Source organism: Manduca sexta, chromosome 9 (genome assembly GCF_014839805.1).
Source record: "Manduca sexta isolate Smith_Timp_Sample1 chromosome 9, JHU_Msex_v1.0, whole genome shotgun sequence".
NCBI lineage: Eukaryota > Metazoa > Arthropoda > Insecta > Lepidoptera > Sphingidae > Manduca > Manduca sexta.
Window position 1 is genome coordinate 13,257,224 of NC_051123.1, and position 17,083 is coordinate 13,274,306.

Here is a 17,083-nt window from a genome sequence, read left to right on the forward strand (position 1 = left end):
TCACTTCAAGTGTACATTAACCTTATTGTGTAATCTTCGTGTTAAATCGTGTTATTTACATACGTGAAGCGGTTTGTTAGTAACGTTTCAAAATGGCTGACGCAAGATGGCGGTTAGATAAAATGGACGATTGTTATCGACTTAATTCTTGAACGAAATGTATTTATTTTAAAGATGGATTTTTATATGTGGATTTAATGGTTAAGCAAAATTATATTTTCGTATTCGAATTCAAAATTCATTTAACTTACTGATATATTAGTACAATTTATTTTTACTTTACTGTAGGTTAAATTATGTTTTATTTGTTGTTACTATTAATATTGAACTTTCAACTTATTTTTATTTATAAACGAATTTATTAAGTTTTCGGTCGGTGCAAATCTATCGTTCGTGCAAATTGTAATCAACACATCTTAGATCTGTTGTGCCAAGCGCCCATCAGCCATTTACGGACAGTGCATAACTATACAAGCGTGAAATAACGTTTAAAATTAAAACAACATTATTTATCAACATTCTAACCATAAAACTAGCTATCACTGTTACTGTGTATACATCGCACGGCTTCAAAAACACTATCAGAACACACCCTAAGGCGCTTAGTATACTAAACGCGTCCGTTGAATACAAGATGGCGGACATCAGAATGAAGTTCGCCATGTTTGTTTTGTACAAAAGTGTTACAATTGACGTGAATATAGCCGTGAGATTATCTTGTTTGATGAAAGTGAAGTATATTATTGTTTTTATGGCTTGATAGAGGCTGGGGAGTAGGGCGCAGCAGATCACCGGTGAAAAAATCCGAGGATCCTGGAGGTGCGCGTGGGCGGCGGCTGTTCCGGCAGCTTCCTGCGCTTCTCCTGCGTCGTCAGCTTGTGCTTCATCTGCTCGTCGATCAGCTCTTGCATGTCCATCTGCAAGTATTTCATTAGAATTATTCGGAATTGCTTTTAGTATTTTTATTTCGGAAAAAAGTTAATACACCAAGGAAATAAATCAATATAATTACAATTAAAATGTTTTATAGACAATAATTCTAATTAGGGAGAGACTAAAGTGTCTGTTACGCCTACTGGTTCTTTGGATACAGATCGCTAATTATTTTGATTACATATTAACTGCTAGATCTCTCCAAGACATTTTGACAATGGACATTGGACTGAATAAAGTTCCAATCCAGGTTCTGGACTGGTACCCACCTGCCACTGCTCCAACTGCTGTCCAAGGTCCACCTTCTGGCGCACAGCTTCGTACAACTGGCTGTTGGCTTGCATCAACTCTACTCTAGTCTTTGCCAGGGCCACCTGGAAAAAGAAAACACGTGATTAGATATGCAAGTGAAGTATATTGTTTTTAGTTAAGAAATTAATTCGTTTGGAGAAATAAAAAAATCTAGACTCAATCATTAGACCAGTTCGCTCGAAATAGTTCCATTATTATGACGTTCTAGGAAATGGTTATGAGTTATGACTTACACTATATTACTTATAATTCATTTGTTGTCAGATTTAGCGATTGTAAAGTTTTACAAATAATGTTGTACACCTGTAAAGGTTTATCACCTAGTATAACTAGTAAGTAGTATAACACCTAGTTAGTTATAAGCTTATAGTGGTAAACCGATAGTGCAACTATTGAATAAATAAATATAGGAGTCCACATACTATTTACGCCTAAATTAGATTAGCTGTACGTACCTCAGCAGCCTTTTTCCTTTCGATGGCCTCGTCGCGCTCCTGCCTGGCGCGCGTCACCGCCTCGTCGTTCTGGAGGCTGTTGTAGTTCGCGTCGTTCAGCAACTTGTCGCGCTCCTCCGCCGCGGCACGCAACTCCACCTCCGCTACTGAGAGCTGGAAACAACCGTATTAGGTTAGTGAAATATTCGAAAAAAATTTAAAAGCTGTCTTATTCGAAATTGTATATGAAAACAGTTTTATAAATTCTTTTCAATCTGATAGAAAAGATGCATAATGACGTCATTGCTATTAACGGTCACATGTGTAAGTGAGACAGCGCTATGTTCCGACTGACTTGTAAATTGTATTCCTTTGACCGGGTACCAATGTATAGAATAATTTTAAATATCAAACACAGATAATACAATATTTTTAAAAATGGAATAGTCGTCCTTCATGTTTGTCTCACCTAATGCGTCCAATGTGGCTTTACAAACTATGGACTCATTTCAAAACCGCACAGCGGTCACTATGTTACCACACCGTAAGCTTGGGAATGGACCTTAATTTCACAGATACGAGGAAATTAGAGTGCGCGCTGCTTTTTTAAGATCCAGCGGCGATCTCTCACGGTCCCCTTCCGTGGTAAATGCAATTTCCGTGCCACACAACACTGCGAAGTGAAAACTGTACCTAAATCTGACTACACACGAATTTATAGTAGTCGATAATGTGATGAAATTATATCTGAATTGGTATAAATGATACCGTGGTTAGCGACGTTAAATACTGTATCATATGACTGTTATATTTTGCTTTTTAGAGCTAATAATAATATTAGAAATGCCTTAATATTTGTGTTCTTGATGGAGAGCTCAAGATTATTGACAATTTTTATAATAAAAAAATTTTAAGAAGGAGGAAAATGAGCCTTGCTTGAATGTTAGCGCTTCTTATTAACCAACTTCAAAACAGAGGAATTTTCAAAATGTGGTTTTGAATAAACGCTTATAAATCCCTTCGGAAATTAAATTTTGATCTGTTTTTCGATTTTCCTTGTATTTATCAAACTCAAAAGTAACGAACAGAGACTACACTTTGCCGATTCGTTAAAAAATAATGGGAACATGTAATAGAGCCCACATTAAACTAAGTGCGTATAAAGTGACATTATGGCGTATCGAATGGTAAATCGATTTGAATGTCGTTTGTATGATACTGCATAATAACTGGTGCGAATTAGACGGATTACGTCAATTTAAACTATAAACCACAACATCTGTTGCCATATTTTACATTATAATAATATCAACCCTATATATACTGTCCCACTGCTGGGCACGTGTCTCTACTACTGAGAGGAGTTAGGCCTCAGTCCACCGCGCTAGCCTAGTATGGATTGGTAGACTTCACACACCCTTAAAATTCCTATAGAGAACTTTTCAGGTGTGCAAGTTTCCTCATATTTGATATTTCACTTTATAAACTTTTAATTTTTATGAACGTGTTAAACCCAGTGAAAATTATTTTACATTTGTTAACATTTTTTTTCCTGACTGTACTGAACATACTGAATTGCATTCTTCTCCTTGAAACATTACATGTTAGGACTCATAATACCTACTGACAGACTTCTCATGTCTTTATAATTGGTCGTCTGAAAAATCAAAGTTACAATATCTATCTAGATTTTACAATTCTACAATTATTACAACTTCACTTAGTTGTTTTTTATTCAGGCACGAAGAGGTGGGGTCTAGATATAATGTTGAGATTGAGAACGAGGACTGTATATTTCTACACATAAACTGCTGCTTGGCGGCAGAGAAAGACAATACGAAACAATATCAACCAATTTATCAAGTCTTATGTCTTATCAGACTCATCACAACTTCAAACTGTAAATAGGAAGTAACACAATGTACTTTTTGTGCGATTCTCGACCTTGAATGCAAACAGTGATCTCAGATAAAAAACGAAAGTGGAGCATCGCATGCCGACGTCTATTCAGCTAATGTGTGGGACAGCCTTAATGCATAATTAAACTTTAAAAACTTTAAAATCATTGGAAGAGTTTCACTTTTGAAAAACTAAATGAGGTGATAATTGTGTCGGTTTACACGCTGTTAGACGAGCAATTTGCTCGCAAATAATCGCCGTGACTGCCTGTAAATGTTAATACTTTTCTTCGAGATAGCATTATCCCATACAAGTATATTAATGCACAACATTTTTACAAGCATTTTCCACTGCACTTGATGATAAGTAGAGTGTCGACTGACGAGAGATGATTACCCCTCGGCAGTCGACACAATTATGCCGGTCGGTCTAACCAGATATATACAGGCTGATCCCGGAGCGCGACACACTTACGTGGGCCACTATGGCGGGTTTTAACACCTTGTGTACGGTGGTCGCTATCCGGACGGATATAAAATATATCCTACCACCAGTAGCACCTCTACTGTGAGTGTTTACGCTCTACAACGCAGGCTCAGTGCGGGTTTGCTAAACGTCTCATACCTTCGACATTCGTATGGAGAATTCTCAGCTTTCCTCACGCTATTTCCTTCAGTCAAAGGGAACAGTAATTGATAAAAGTCTTCATATCTATATATATATATATAAAAATGAATCTCTATTTCTCTTGGTCATCACATCACGCGTGAATGGACGGAAAAATTTCGCTAATTCTTTTTCTGATGTGTTAATTATTATCTGGAGAAGGTTCTTATGCCAGAAAACATTAAAGAAGCTGAGCGGAATATTAGAAAATTTAAGGAAATTTAACGATAATATTAATTTTACATAACCGTCAGTTGTTTGAAATAATTGTCAGCGATTGATATAATGTGGGCAGCAAAGGACAATGCCCAAAACCAGGCTATCTTTGCGTCAGTCATGCGTCTCAACCAAATATCCACAAAAAATCACCATTTTAATTATTACTTTATTTGTATTTATTTCAGTCATAAGCGAATGGGGGTTTAAAAGATATGAAAAAAAAAGTTGTTTAATTGTTGCAAATAAAACATCCGATAATTTACTGCCAGTATGGCGAAATGATACCAATTTATAACAAATTCCCTTCTTAGGTGGAATAAAAAAGTAATTATGTACAAAAAAATGTGCTTGTACTTGAATTTATAATATATGTATATTATTTTTATAACAATATATTTATTCATCTCAAATATATTGTTATAAAATAATATATTTTACTTAATAATTATGGCCAAACTCCAAAGAGCTGGAAAAAAAGAGAAAATATTAATCGTTCCAAAAACAAACAAATGGCGACTTGTTCTTGCATTGACAGAAATACTAAAGTCAGCTAAAACATGTCTGGACTTTATTTTTAAATTATGAATATATGGGTAGAGATTTTTATTCCACTGGCAACTGAAATTAATGACATTTTGACATTTCAGATTTGTTTGAATGTTAAATCATTAAAATATTGTAATATTTATCTTATTCAAGATCGGAGTGTTTTTCTTATGTATTTTAATGTTGAGTCGAGAAATCCTCTGTTAAAAAACAACGTGTATAGTGTGTTTTTCGAACTTTGAGACGGAAGACTTTTAGTAAGCAACACAATGTCGTCTAGAACCTAGACCCAGGACAGTTAATCAAGACGGCATATCCCGGCGGTGTATTAACTGCACCTTTGCGATGCCACAGCAACGACACGTATATTTCTTGGACGAGCTGTCCAGTTTGTAAGTTTTGTAGATTATTATAAACATACCAACAATGTGGGAAAAATCTTGCCAAAGTTAAAACAGTTTAACAATAATAATAATCTGAACATGTTTACTCAACTTCTACATTATATTTTAGGTTTCAAGGCGGGAATGAGTTTGTGCTGCTTGTTGGAGATCAGCTAATAGAGAGGTTCACAGACAACAACAACATGACATGACCCGACCAGCGCTACAAGAAGTCATGCACTCACTTCAAGAGTATATATAAACGTGCTGCAGCTATATCAAATTCTTGTTTTATTTTAGGATGCCAAGAATATATTCCTCTATTAAAAATATACATCTATAATATAAAAATATGCATCCGATTTCGTATTTCTCGTTTTACTTTTCTTTCCCTATGATAATTAACTATTAGCGTAATCAGGCTGTGAAGTGGGTTCCTGGGTTCGATTTCCAGGCCAAGCAACATTTTATCTCGGTGTTTCTAACATGAGTTGCCTGGGATCGGAATCCTCCAAAGAGGGTTGGCGTCAGGCATAGGCCGGTCATAAACACTAATCTGAATCTATTCTACAATATGCGTTAACGCTATATTGGAGTGAGATAATGGTAGGTGGAATTAAGGATTAGGTAATCCATGTAATAGAATAAGTCGTAAGTCAGAAAAATATATAAGTACACAAAAGGTCAGGTAACATAATATGTTCCGTGGAAAAACTAATATTCCGTCAATTTTTTTTAAGTTTTATTAGAGTTTCGTCTTATCAGATATGTTAGTACCTATCATCTTATGATGGCAATTAAAGCTAGGTGAAAAGAATGTCCAATAATTGCTTATAGCAATAACAAGTAGGTTCTGCAATATTGACCTTAATTAGGCACGTAGTTACTTTCTGCCGTACATTATTGCAGTCCATACTTAACCTCAAAATAACTGCGTTATAAAAATTCTGATTACTCCGAACTCCCATCGAATTTCCAATTGTTTTCAATTTGTATAAGAATTAGGATATATTCCCTATAGTTTAGTGAAGGTTTTGTACAGACGCAAGCGTAGCCCAACTTTCATACAAAAATGGGCATTCTCCTTTATAGTTAATACAGGACAACGTCTGGCGGGTCAACTAGTTCGTAATATATAAAAATGTCCAGTTTCAAAATACAGTAACATTTTGTAAGTGAATGAACGTCAAATTTAGTCGAGTTACGTCACCACTATTCTCACTCCGTTACATCTGTGTCAGTTTTTGTGAAATATCTTACAGTTATGGAGAAAACATAATCGGAATGTTCACTTGAATGTTTGCAGACGCAGATCTTCGCGTTATAGTGGAGGGGTAAGTTTGAACATATAGCGAAGGGGATATCATTTCTTATGTATACACGAATGTTAGAGTTTGAAATAATACTTTATTTCGGATTTTATCGCGGATTTTTATATTATTTTCTACCGACATTTTAAAATTATTAACATAGAGCCACTTATAAATACCATTATTACGATATGTGGCAAACAGTTGAAAGATCAGAGTATTGGCGCAGGGTCGAGGACCTGGGGGTGGTGACCCCTGGGGTCACGCTATGCGCCACTTGCAGTCCAGATCCCCGCGCTGATAGTCACGCACGTCTTCTAGTGTAGCTTAAATTGCCTGATTGACGATTTTATAATTACTAGTATTGTTTGGAGAGGTTTAGGCGTGTGTATAATACTTGGGACCATGGACAAATAGCCTTTCTATAATTGTTAACGCTTTTATAAAATTAAATTCTGTTTCGTTGGATTAGTAATATAGTTATGCCTTATAAAATTGTACAATTACAAGTTATGCAAATTGTATTTTTATTATTGTAATAAATGTGGCTGGATTTTTAAAAATAAAATAAATAAATAATGGGAATAACATAATATCCTATCAATAAGTCTTTTGGTTAAGTTATATTCCTATATGGTTTTGTTTTCAAGCGTTAAAGATTGTAGATATTTTTCTTGTCTTTGGCCCTTGTAATGATGTGTATCATTGATCTATAACTTAAAATACTAGGCGTAAGGTATTCACATCGACTGATGTTTATTATTACGAACTCTCCCCGCATGTAAACGAAAAACGTTTTAACAAAAAATTATACCGCCCTCAAAATACACTAAAAGCCAAAAAAATGTTTAACATTACCTATTTACTTGGTTACCAATTTTAGAGTCGGTGCCTAGTAAAAATTAAACAATTCGTACATTTGTTCATGTATTTATCTAGCTTAACTATCAATTTTAATGACTAACGTTTAAAAATAAAGTCGAATTAAGAACCTCCTCCTTTTTTGAAGTCGGTTAAAAAACACTTACGACGTATTTTAAAAATAATCCATAAAGATTACTCTCAAGGACTTGTCCACGCTACAAATTGTGAATATAACGACCTCATTGCATAAGGACATGGCTATAAGTTGACAAAAATAAGAAACTTGTTTTTTATTACAAAGTAACGACTGTCTAAATAAGTCTATGTAAATTGCTTCGTAGGCGGCGTGGGTGTTCTTAGTCACAATATAATCTAGACTTTTGATCATGTGATCAGATAGGCGCGTCCGTGGAATAACAAGTGCTCAAGTGTGCTAAATTTTCAAAATTACATATTATTATTATTATTTTAAATAGGACAACCAACAATATATATACCTTACATGACAATTATATTAATACATGAATCAATATCTACTTACTGCACTGCTGTCTGACTTATTATATACAAAGTTTTGAAGGAGTAACTTAATTATATTTTTCAAATTGGTTTGAATCTTATAATGTTTTTATTCCCTTTTATATTCTCCATAATATGACGTCCAACACATTATTGGCATATCTATCTCTTCACATAATAATATCATTGCTATAAACTGACAGTTGTTTAAGTTGGTTCACAAATGGCTAGCGTCTGCACTGTGCCTTAACCTATCCAATTTGTATGTTGAAAGCGGCCAACCATACAATTTAAATTCCCATATTATCCCGTCAGTAGTAAGCATAACAAAACTCCGGAAACACGTTGCTATTGCTAATAATACGAATGCTAACGCAATGGCATTGCACTCCGCGTCCGCCGTACTTCTCACGTAATAGAAATATTCAGGTTTAGTACACTGCAAGCGAACTATTGTGACTTCATATTATTTGTTAGGTGTTGCTTCGGCCGCGTGAATAGCCTTCTCCGCTAGAGAAAATCTTAAACTGACACGAGCGCTATCTAATTAAAAATTCATATATTTCCCTTGGGAGTAAAGTATCGGCATAAAAGTAGCCTATGAATTAATTCAAGACATGGTCTACCCGTGTGCCAAATTTCATCCAAATCCATTCAGCTGTTTCTCCGTTTACTTTAACAAACATCCAAACATTTCTACAAACTTCCGCATTTATATTAGTAAAATAAGTAACAATGGATAATTGATGCTTTGGCTTGGTTGTATTGTAGTACATTCTGAGCTATCGGTTTCGATCCCTGATTCTGAGTGACAGAGTTCTCCGCTCTAGCAATAGACTCCGCCTGTATCACACCTTGGAACGGAATAACCACGGAGAAAATTGGTTGCACGAATCGCGCTTTTGTCTATTTGGGAATAAATGACGTGAATTTATGTGTGTAGAAATAATGTTTTTTACATACGTAGTGAATTCAATATCAAAAAACAAAATGCTGTCTCAGCAGCAAACTATAAAAAACAGTTAATTACCTATTATTGCATAATTAAAAAAACAATGTATTGCATCCCTTAACTTATATGAAACGATTGACAAAGTTCAGTTTTTTTAAATAAAATTAAAAAAAATAATTAAAACAGCTGAACTGACTTCGATGCAATATTTAATTATTCAACGAAACTCCAAGGGAAACGTAGGCTATAAGAATGTGGAAATCGGCTGATAATGTTAAAATTCCTTCACCACGGCCGCCATAGCAAGTTGACTAATAAAGTTATTACTAAAGTCATTATAATTAATTGCGAACAGCCTTACATAAACTATCGCTACATTATAAACTAATATTTTGTTAGCAAATATTAATTTAATGAGCGACATGTTAGCCGAGTCAATTTGTGAAACACGGTGGAAAATACTATTTAAGACCTTAGAACGTTCTAGAAATACCAATATTACAACTCGTTAATATGATTAGACGAATAAAAACTAATTCTTTGGGCATCTCGACTGAACATGGCTCTAACATTTTACGTGATTATAGCTTTTGGCTGGTCGTTGCTTCATAATTAATACCTAATGCTTTGGGTATCTTGACTTTTCTTTGGGTATCGGATCCCGCAGTCAACACCGGCGGTAATTTGAGAATGGAATACTGGAAACCCCCGGCTTAGCAACTGCAGGGTCCTGGCGAAAAGTTTGGAGGGGATAGCTGGGAAGGAGTGCGGAAGAAGGAGAAGGAAACCTTTTATCAGAGGAGGGGAGAAGGCCAGGAAATGCTCGCGAGTGCATATAGAGTTTGGCGAACGAGTCGAGTCACAGAAATATAGCAGCAAATTCAAAAGAAATCTACGGTTTGTAGCCCCCTGAAGATTAAAACAGATGAGTATCTTACAGTCATATTTTTATTAAAAAAATATTTTCTATTCTAACGATTTTAAATAAAAACATTAGTCACTTGATGTTTACCCGCGGTTAAAAGGTATATTTTTTGAATTTGCCGCCATACTTTCAGAGCCACGATTCGTTGGCCAGACTCTAAGCCTCAATGCAACCATGAAGTATACACGCTTAACTCTACGCGGTCGCGACAAATATTACCCGTGCATGGGCGTACATTCGACGTGGAGACCCAGCGCACGAGAATTACTGAGGGGAGAGGGGTGGTCCTGATAGAAAATTGAAAAAGTATTTCCATACCACCGTACGGAAGCGTGAACATACGAAGAATCCTAAAAACTTATTGATTGATCCGGCTTAGCACAAATGAGATAATCTCAAGCCGTTTAGCGGTCATGTAATTGGCTTTAATTTTATTATCAAAGACCGTGCTTTTCCAAATTGTCACGTCACGTGCTGTGACAAGTGTTTGTAGGGATTCATTATATTTGACCTAGGGTTTAGTCGTGGCTTCGTTCGCCTGAAAATCCTCTCCGGCTATAAATTCACAATTTGTTTTTGCCAGATAAAAATATGGATTTGGTGTATCTTTCTGTTAAATTTAGATAACATTTCATCTCTCTAGAATCGAGATGACGTGTCTATTTCATCATAGCTTTCTTTTGTATAAAAAAAATACATCAAAATCAGACATTTTTTTAAATCAGTTAAAACAACCAAAATCGCTTAGTAAAATAAGCCGAAACTTTATTACAGTTACATTTGTATCTAATCCAACAGCTTCGGTCCGTTTAAAATCGATTCAATATGAAATCGTCGGTCTGCGCCGGCGCACCGCTCACGAATCATTTTGTACCGGTTTCAAGGAAACTAGTTTACAGAACAATATTGCAATGTCGGTTCGTTTGTGGTTCTGATATGCGCTTGTGAGACGTGGGCACAATAAAAATACGTGGGTACGTATCTTGGACGAATTATTATTTATTTGGTAGGTAGGTTACTAAAATGCCAAATGCCAACGAACTTTTGTTAGCTTTCCTTATAATATAGTCCAGAAAATACTTAAAGTAGCGTTGTGTCAACAGTATTATTCTAGCTTATGTTATACGGACTCAGCAATGATTCTACCACAGCTCATGGTAAGTGGATTTACTTCCAGATAATATCATTTACCTGTCGATACAATACGGTCTGTTCAGCAGTTGTAGTTATAAACAATCCCCATCTACTAAAGTTGTTTCTCTTGCTATTTGACATTTTTTTGGACTTCAGTTCACTTCAGTTAACATCACGCGCAGTGAAGCCGTTTTGCCGTGGCGTCGATAAAAAATATTTTTATCTAATTACTTAACTTACCTTAGAAGACAGATCAGCAATAATCTCATTCTTCTCATCGATCTGCCTCTCCCTCTCTAGCGCGCGGCGAGCGTGCGCAGCGATGGAGTCCCTGACGCGCGAACCTTCCAGAGTGGCGTAGGCGGCCACAGCGTCCGCGCAGGCGGCGGCGAGCGCCCCTCGGCGGAGGGTCTCGCCCTCCTCACCGTCCAGCGATGAGATGGACAGGTCTGAGTGTAGCCCTGGGGGAGGACAAGTGAAATAACCTTTAGTTTGTAAGAAACCGACGCAATAATGATCTGGTGACTTCTCAAATTTTTTTGCTGTGAAATAAAAGTATTGAAGATGAAACTCATCACATTCACTTATTAGCCGACCAAATACAAAAGTCATACTTTTTTCAATGCTCCTAAATAAATGGTAATAACAGGAGTAATATCTCAATAGCTGATTACCTTAAGGTAGTAAGAAATAAACTGACGCAACAATGGACTAACTTGTCAAATTGTTAAAATAAACAAGTATAAAGTTGTTGAGACATACAGAAGAACAAACAATGTTCCTTAACACAGTGTGTTTTTGACCGATGGATATTAAATTCATCAAGCTTAGTTATTAAGAAATATACGTAGTACAGAACTTGTATTTTGGGTCCAGTGTTCCTTATATGTATTATTGAATGGCGTACGACCACACAAATTATATCTAACGCAATAATGAGAAAATAAGTCGCACTCTTGATAAACGTCGGCTCATAATATAAAGAGCAGCAACATCGAAGACCATTAAATTCATAATGCTTTAGACGTTCTCATGATGCCCAATGTTTTATAATATCCATTAAATAACGAAACTGTAGAACAATTTGTCTGTAACAGTAGGAAGCGGGCTCGTATCTTCCTGGATGTTGCTTCCTCATTAGAAACTGATGCGACGTGACAATACGAGATATTACAACTATTGTGTAAAGGAGAGTGAAAGTGTTTCCCTTGGATTCGATTGAAATTCTATTATAACTAAAATTGGTGACCTCTAAGGGTCTATGCATCAACGCGATCTAAAAGGATTAGTCACGCCATGATCGAGTGAAATTTAACGCTTTTTGTATCTAGCACCTACGTTCTCTTGACCTTATTGGCCGAGTCTACAGTAAATAGTCTTTATAATATGCCACACGTTTCTCCTGACACAAATTGGCTGGTTTGTATATATTTACTTCAAGCCTGGTAAAAGGACTGAAAATTCCTAGTAGTGCGTGATTTCCATGACACAAGAGGTCAGAAGTAATAATTATATGAGGATAATAAAAATACATTTAGTATTTATGTAAAATGCTAAGACAGCAGCCTAGTCATAGGTACAAATAGAATAATGCAACGTTTTATTCGTCTAGAAACTGAGATTTAAGACCGATATCAATATTATCGTCTAAAATAGTCTGGTAAATGAGTCTGGATGCGATAATTTCATTTTGAAATATGTAGTTTCGAACAGGCCGGCATAATTGTGTCAACCAGTGGTAATCATCTCTCCTCAGACGCCACTCTTTATGGACCCTACTCCACTTACAATCAGGTGCAGGGGGCCACTTCGCCCATAAAAAAATAAGTAAATTTTCCTCAAATCCCGTAAAATTGGCCCTGATCGATAGTGAAAATAACAGTAGATGATATCCACGGTGATGCTACAGTTAAACTAGTCACGCGATCCACGGCGATTCGTGACTCATTCGATGTTAAACGATGCAGTTTTTCTATTGGTTTCTAAAGGAAATCCTTACTTGCAATGCGAGCCGATTAATTTGGCCTTTAACTCTGTTTACTGGGTATAGTAATTGGGTGTAATTGTATAGGTATAAATTATATACTCAATAAAAGATAGCCTTTGTGGTGTCAGTGTATTGTGATGCACCTGTAGTGCTGAAGTCTCATGTTCAATCCCTGGGACGGATAAGTAAGCCCATTAACTGATTTTGTAACTGTAAATAAATTGGTGGACCAAAATTGCATTAGAAATGTTGCAAATAATAATGTTTATGAAATCAATGATCTGATTAGATTCTGGGGCGACGATTATTACTAATGCTCTCATATCGGCTCAATCGACATTCTCTCTTATCACAATACTATCAGTAGATTGCAATCGTAATTAACAATTAGATCGAACATTTTTGAGATTGTCGTCACAATAGATTTTTTTAAAGCATAAATTGGACAAATTGGCAAGTAGGTAACCTGCATATTTTAAGTGACCACTATTGTCTATTTAAATACCAAATATCAGAAGAATCATGTGCGTACTATCCACTTTTGAAGAGATAAAAGAAAAGTGAGGGCCCGAGAAGATTATTAGGATGCATGAACAATCGCATTGACCACACTCAACAGGAAACTGTACAATACTAGTAAACTATAACATTCTTCTTGGAGACAAAGATAGCACATTACTTGCATCTGTCAAACCATTAGTACCATCAACCACTTTTACAGTTGCCACATTTAAGCTGTATACAATATTGGCAATAGAAAGTCTTCCATCACAATCACCCTCTCTTCTTTTTCCTTGATTTTACATACCTGAATCATCATCATGTCCAGTGTGTTGCTGCAACGCCAGCGTCCTCAACTGTTTATACACCTGCACCGCTTCAGACCTCAGCCAGCCATCGTCTTGCTCTCGGGCTCCGACTCCATCTCAGCATGCAGAGATCTCGCCGTGTCTGAAGTATCGATTGGATTCTTGGCGCCCCGACTCGCTCGGCGAGTGTGTCGTGCGATCTTTGTAGCCGTTCTAATTCTTTAAGTGTGTTTTGGTAGAGATGTTCCTGTGGGAATAGTGTTGCTTTAGATTATTCTTAAATGAGTGATGAAAACAAACAGCTGGAGAATTAAATGTCTTGACCATGTAAACGTCTTGTTTTTTTTTTTATTATTATGTCAAAACCTCGATTATACCATCATACCAAGCATCATACTCATTATTTTGTTATTCGCTGTTGTCAGTCACTCAATACTTTGGGCGTTTGATGGCCCTGATATTAGGCGTTTGGAGCATCAGAAATAATATTATAAAAGAATGTAATTACATGTAATTTAATTATCTAATTACAGCAAAAACTATATATTAAAAGTTTTGCAATCTTATTTGTATGGCCTAATGCATGTATTATGGAATGCTGAATCTGAAAAAATATTCTTCGTCCAAAACCATTGTCGGATCACAGTTGTTGCTCAATGGAAACCTTCAAGTCGGGATCGATTTTTAATTGCCAACCATTGTTCTTAGAAATCAACGGATGTTTCGACAGCGAAGATAACTGATTGTCACATAGGAACGAATTTAGCGGCTCAAGTACTGAACTACATTTGAAGGGATTTGTACATTCTTTAAAGGTGTTGCATTGGTTTGAGGGCTACACCATTGTATTCTGATTGTATAGTTCTGCATAAAATAAACTAATCGCACCAAACATAAAAGTGAAATTATATTTTTTTTATTAAAGTTTAATAAAACTTTTGAAATCTTTAACCACGATTGCTTTAAAGATTTTAAATCAGCCCTCAGCACAAATATTTCGATAACGATGGCGTACTACAAATCTACACGTCCAAGGTAAACATGCAAATCCATTCTCTCAGTATCATCAACACAAAATGATCTGAGCGAATTTCACAATAACAATACGAATGCAGCGAGCGATGCATACGCCGGTATAATATAAATAGAATTACTCAACATTAGTAACCTCCAGATAGCTATTACGAAAATCAATGTGTAGATTTATGTCTTTCTTCTGCAGTCTGAATAATAAATTAGATCTGGAACGTTCTTTTTAATGTTATTATTATTATTTGTTTGAGTTAATTTAAAAAAGGTTTGGATTGAATAACCAACAGTTATGTTCAGCAGTTATATTAAAGCTATGTTTGTGTACATTTTAAAGGTATATATAATATAATATTCATTGATATGCAAGCCTCAAAGTATACGAGTATTCCTAACAAATATTACAACAATAAACATTTCTCCATTTATAATAATTAAATCGGTGTCATCTTTCTCAACCATAAACCCTATATATTTCTATACTCTTCTAGGAGTTTCCAAAGCATATATAAATCATCATTCTTTCTCTTATCGTAGTGCCTCTTTAAGTAATGATGATTGTCTTAGATTACTTAGTATATTATGTTCGTATATTTATCATCATCATTAATCTCATTATTTACCTGTTCCTTGAGCTGCCTCTCCAAAGCCACGATCCTGTCGTTGGCTTCTTCAAGCTGCTGCATCAGTCCTTCCTTGTTCTTGAGGGAGCTCGTCAGCCTCCGTTCCAGGTCTGCCTTCTTGTCACTGACCAAAGCCAGCTCAGCTTTGAGGGATTCCAGACTTTGCACATGATCCTGGGAAGATATTTATATAATATCCATCATTTCTAAAAATATGGTCAGGTAATCTAGATAATAATAATATAGTTTAACGAGAGGGATTTATCATCGACTGGTGATTAGTCTAATATGATTCCACCTCAATGTTAGAAATATGAAAGTAGTATTATAGAATGATCTCTCTGAGGAGACGCGAATAAATTAACTGTGATGATACCACTATTCAAAACAATGACGTTATCTACACCTTTTTAACAAAATATGCTACGTTATATTTCGTTCTTCTTTAATTGTTTAAATGACGAGACGAGCTTGCCGTTCGCCTGATCGTAAACGATACGATCGCCCATAAACAATAGAAACATCATCCAACACCTTAAATTACAAAGTATTGTTTGGTATTCCACTGCGCTCGCCATCGTGAGATATGAGATGTTAAGTCCAGTAGTAACACTGGCTACAATGTCCCTTCAATCTGGAACCCAACAGTGACTACACAGTGCTCTTGGCGGCCGAAATAGACATTTCGGTGCTACCTACCCAGGCGAACTCTCACATATGAGAGACCTACCACCAGTAAAGTTCAGTAATTTCTAAGTAAAGTAAATTCTGATCATTACCTGTAAGCTAAGTCTTCCTGATGGTACACTGGTCCTTCAGCGCTTCCAACTGTGCTAAGAGGTTGGCTTCTGTCGCCGACGACTCCTTTAGCTGCGCAGTTAGTCGGGAGTTTTGCGCTGTCAACTCAGCTATCAAGCTGGCCTTCTCCTCATCACGCTGGAGACAAAACACCATTTAAAAGTCTTCTAGGTGGTATTTATTTTTGAGGAATTTAAAGGTTGGTGTTATTTTTAAATCCTGAGTAATATAAAATCAAAATATATTTAGTGTCAATGTGCAGTTTGACAAATATGACCTGAAGGTGCGTGCCGTAAACATTTAATTTATCTTGAATTGAATTTTGTCGATTTGGTAGTATTCATGGATTTACTAACATTAAGATGAATCAAATGGACTATAAGGAATAATTATGATCATAATTGTAACACGACTTTATACTACTATAACTATCAAGCTGCCAAAAATAAACGTCTGCCTTTTTAAATTAACTCTCACATATTTATTTAAGACAAAAACATAGTTTTAATTCACAGTTTCAATATGCAAATTTAATAACCATATCAGCAATGTTTCGTTACGTTTATGACGCATGGACAAAAGAAACTATAAACCATAAGAAACCATTAAAGTATACATTTCTATCCAAACATTCACACAATCATCAGAACATCAAGCGTGGTTAATCGTGTTAATAGGTGTAACAACTCTTTTGTTAATCATTGTTCAAAACCACACCTTCTTCGTTAAATAATAAGGTTA

The 17,083-nt window shown here is 35.8% G+C and overlaps 1 protein-coding gene and 1 long non-coding RNA gene across 2 annotated transcripts; both read right to left on the reverse strand.

Moving 5' to 3' along the window:
• Positions 1-788: 788 nt before the first annotated feature.
• Positions 789-12,234, reverse strand: LOC119188861 (bicaudal D-related protein homolog). Its single transcript, XM_037436903.1, has 5 exons — positions 12,192-12,234; positions 11,337-11,557; positions 1,701-1,853; positions 1,203-1,307; positions 789-917 (listed from the first exon to the last, which is right to left on the reverse strand). Exons 1-5 carry the CDS (start codon positions 12,232-12,234, stop codon positions 789-791), a joined length of 651 nt encoding a protein of 216 aa, XP_037292800.1.
• A 1,863-nt stretch (positions 12,235-14,097) lies between these two features.
• LOC119188802 lies at positions 14,098-15,746 on the reverse strand. Its single transcript, XR_005112109.1, has 2 exons — positions 15,545-15,746; positions 14,098-14,139 (listed from the first exon to the last, which is right to left on the reverse strand). It is a non-coding gene; the product is annotated as an uncharacterized LOC119188802 (long non-coding RNA).
• Positions 15,747-17,083: the final 1,337 nt, after the last annotated feature.

Excerpts from the sequence above, each read along its gene's own strand:
- LOC119188861 (XM_037436903.1), bottom strand. The coding sequence starts at position 12,234 with ATGAGGAAGCAACATCCAGGAAGATACGAGCCCGCTTCCTACT. Across the intron at positions 11,558-12,191 it reads ATACGAGCCCGCTTCCTACT|GGCTACACTCAGACCTGTCC; the intron begins GTTACAGACAAA and ends GTCCTCCCCCAG. Across the intron at positions 918-1,202 it reads AGCAGTTGGAGCAGTGGCAG|ATGGACATGCAAGAGCTGAT; the intron begins GTGGGTACCAGT and ends AAATACTTGCAG.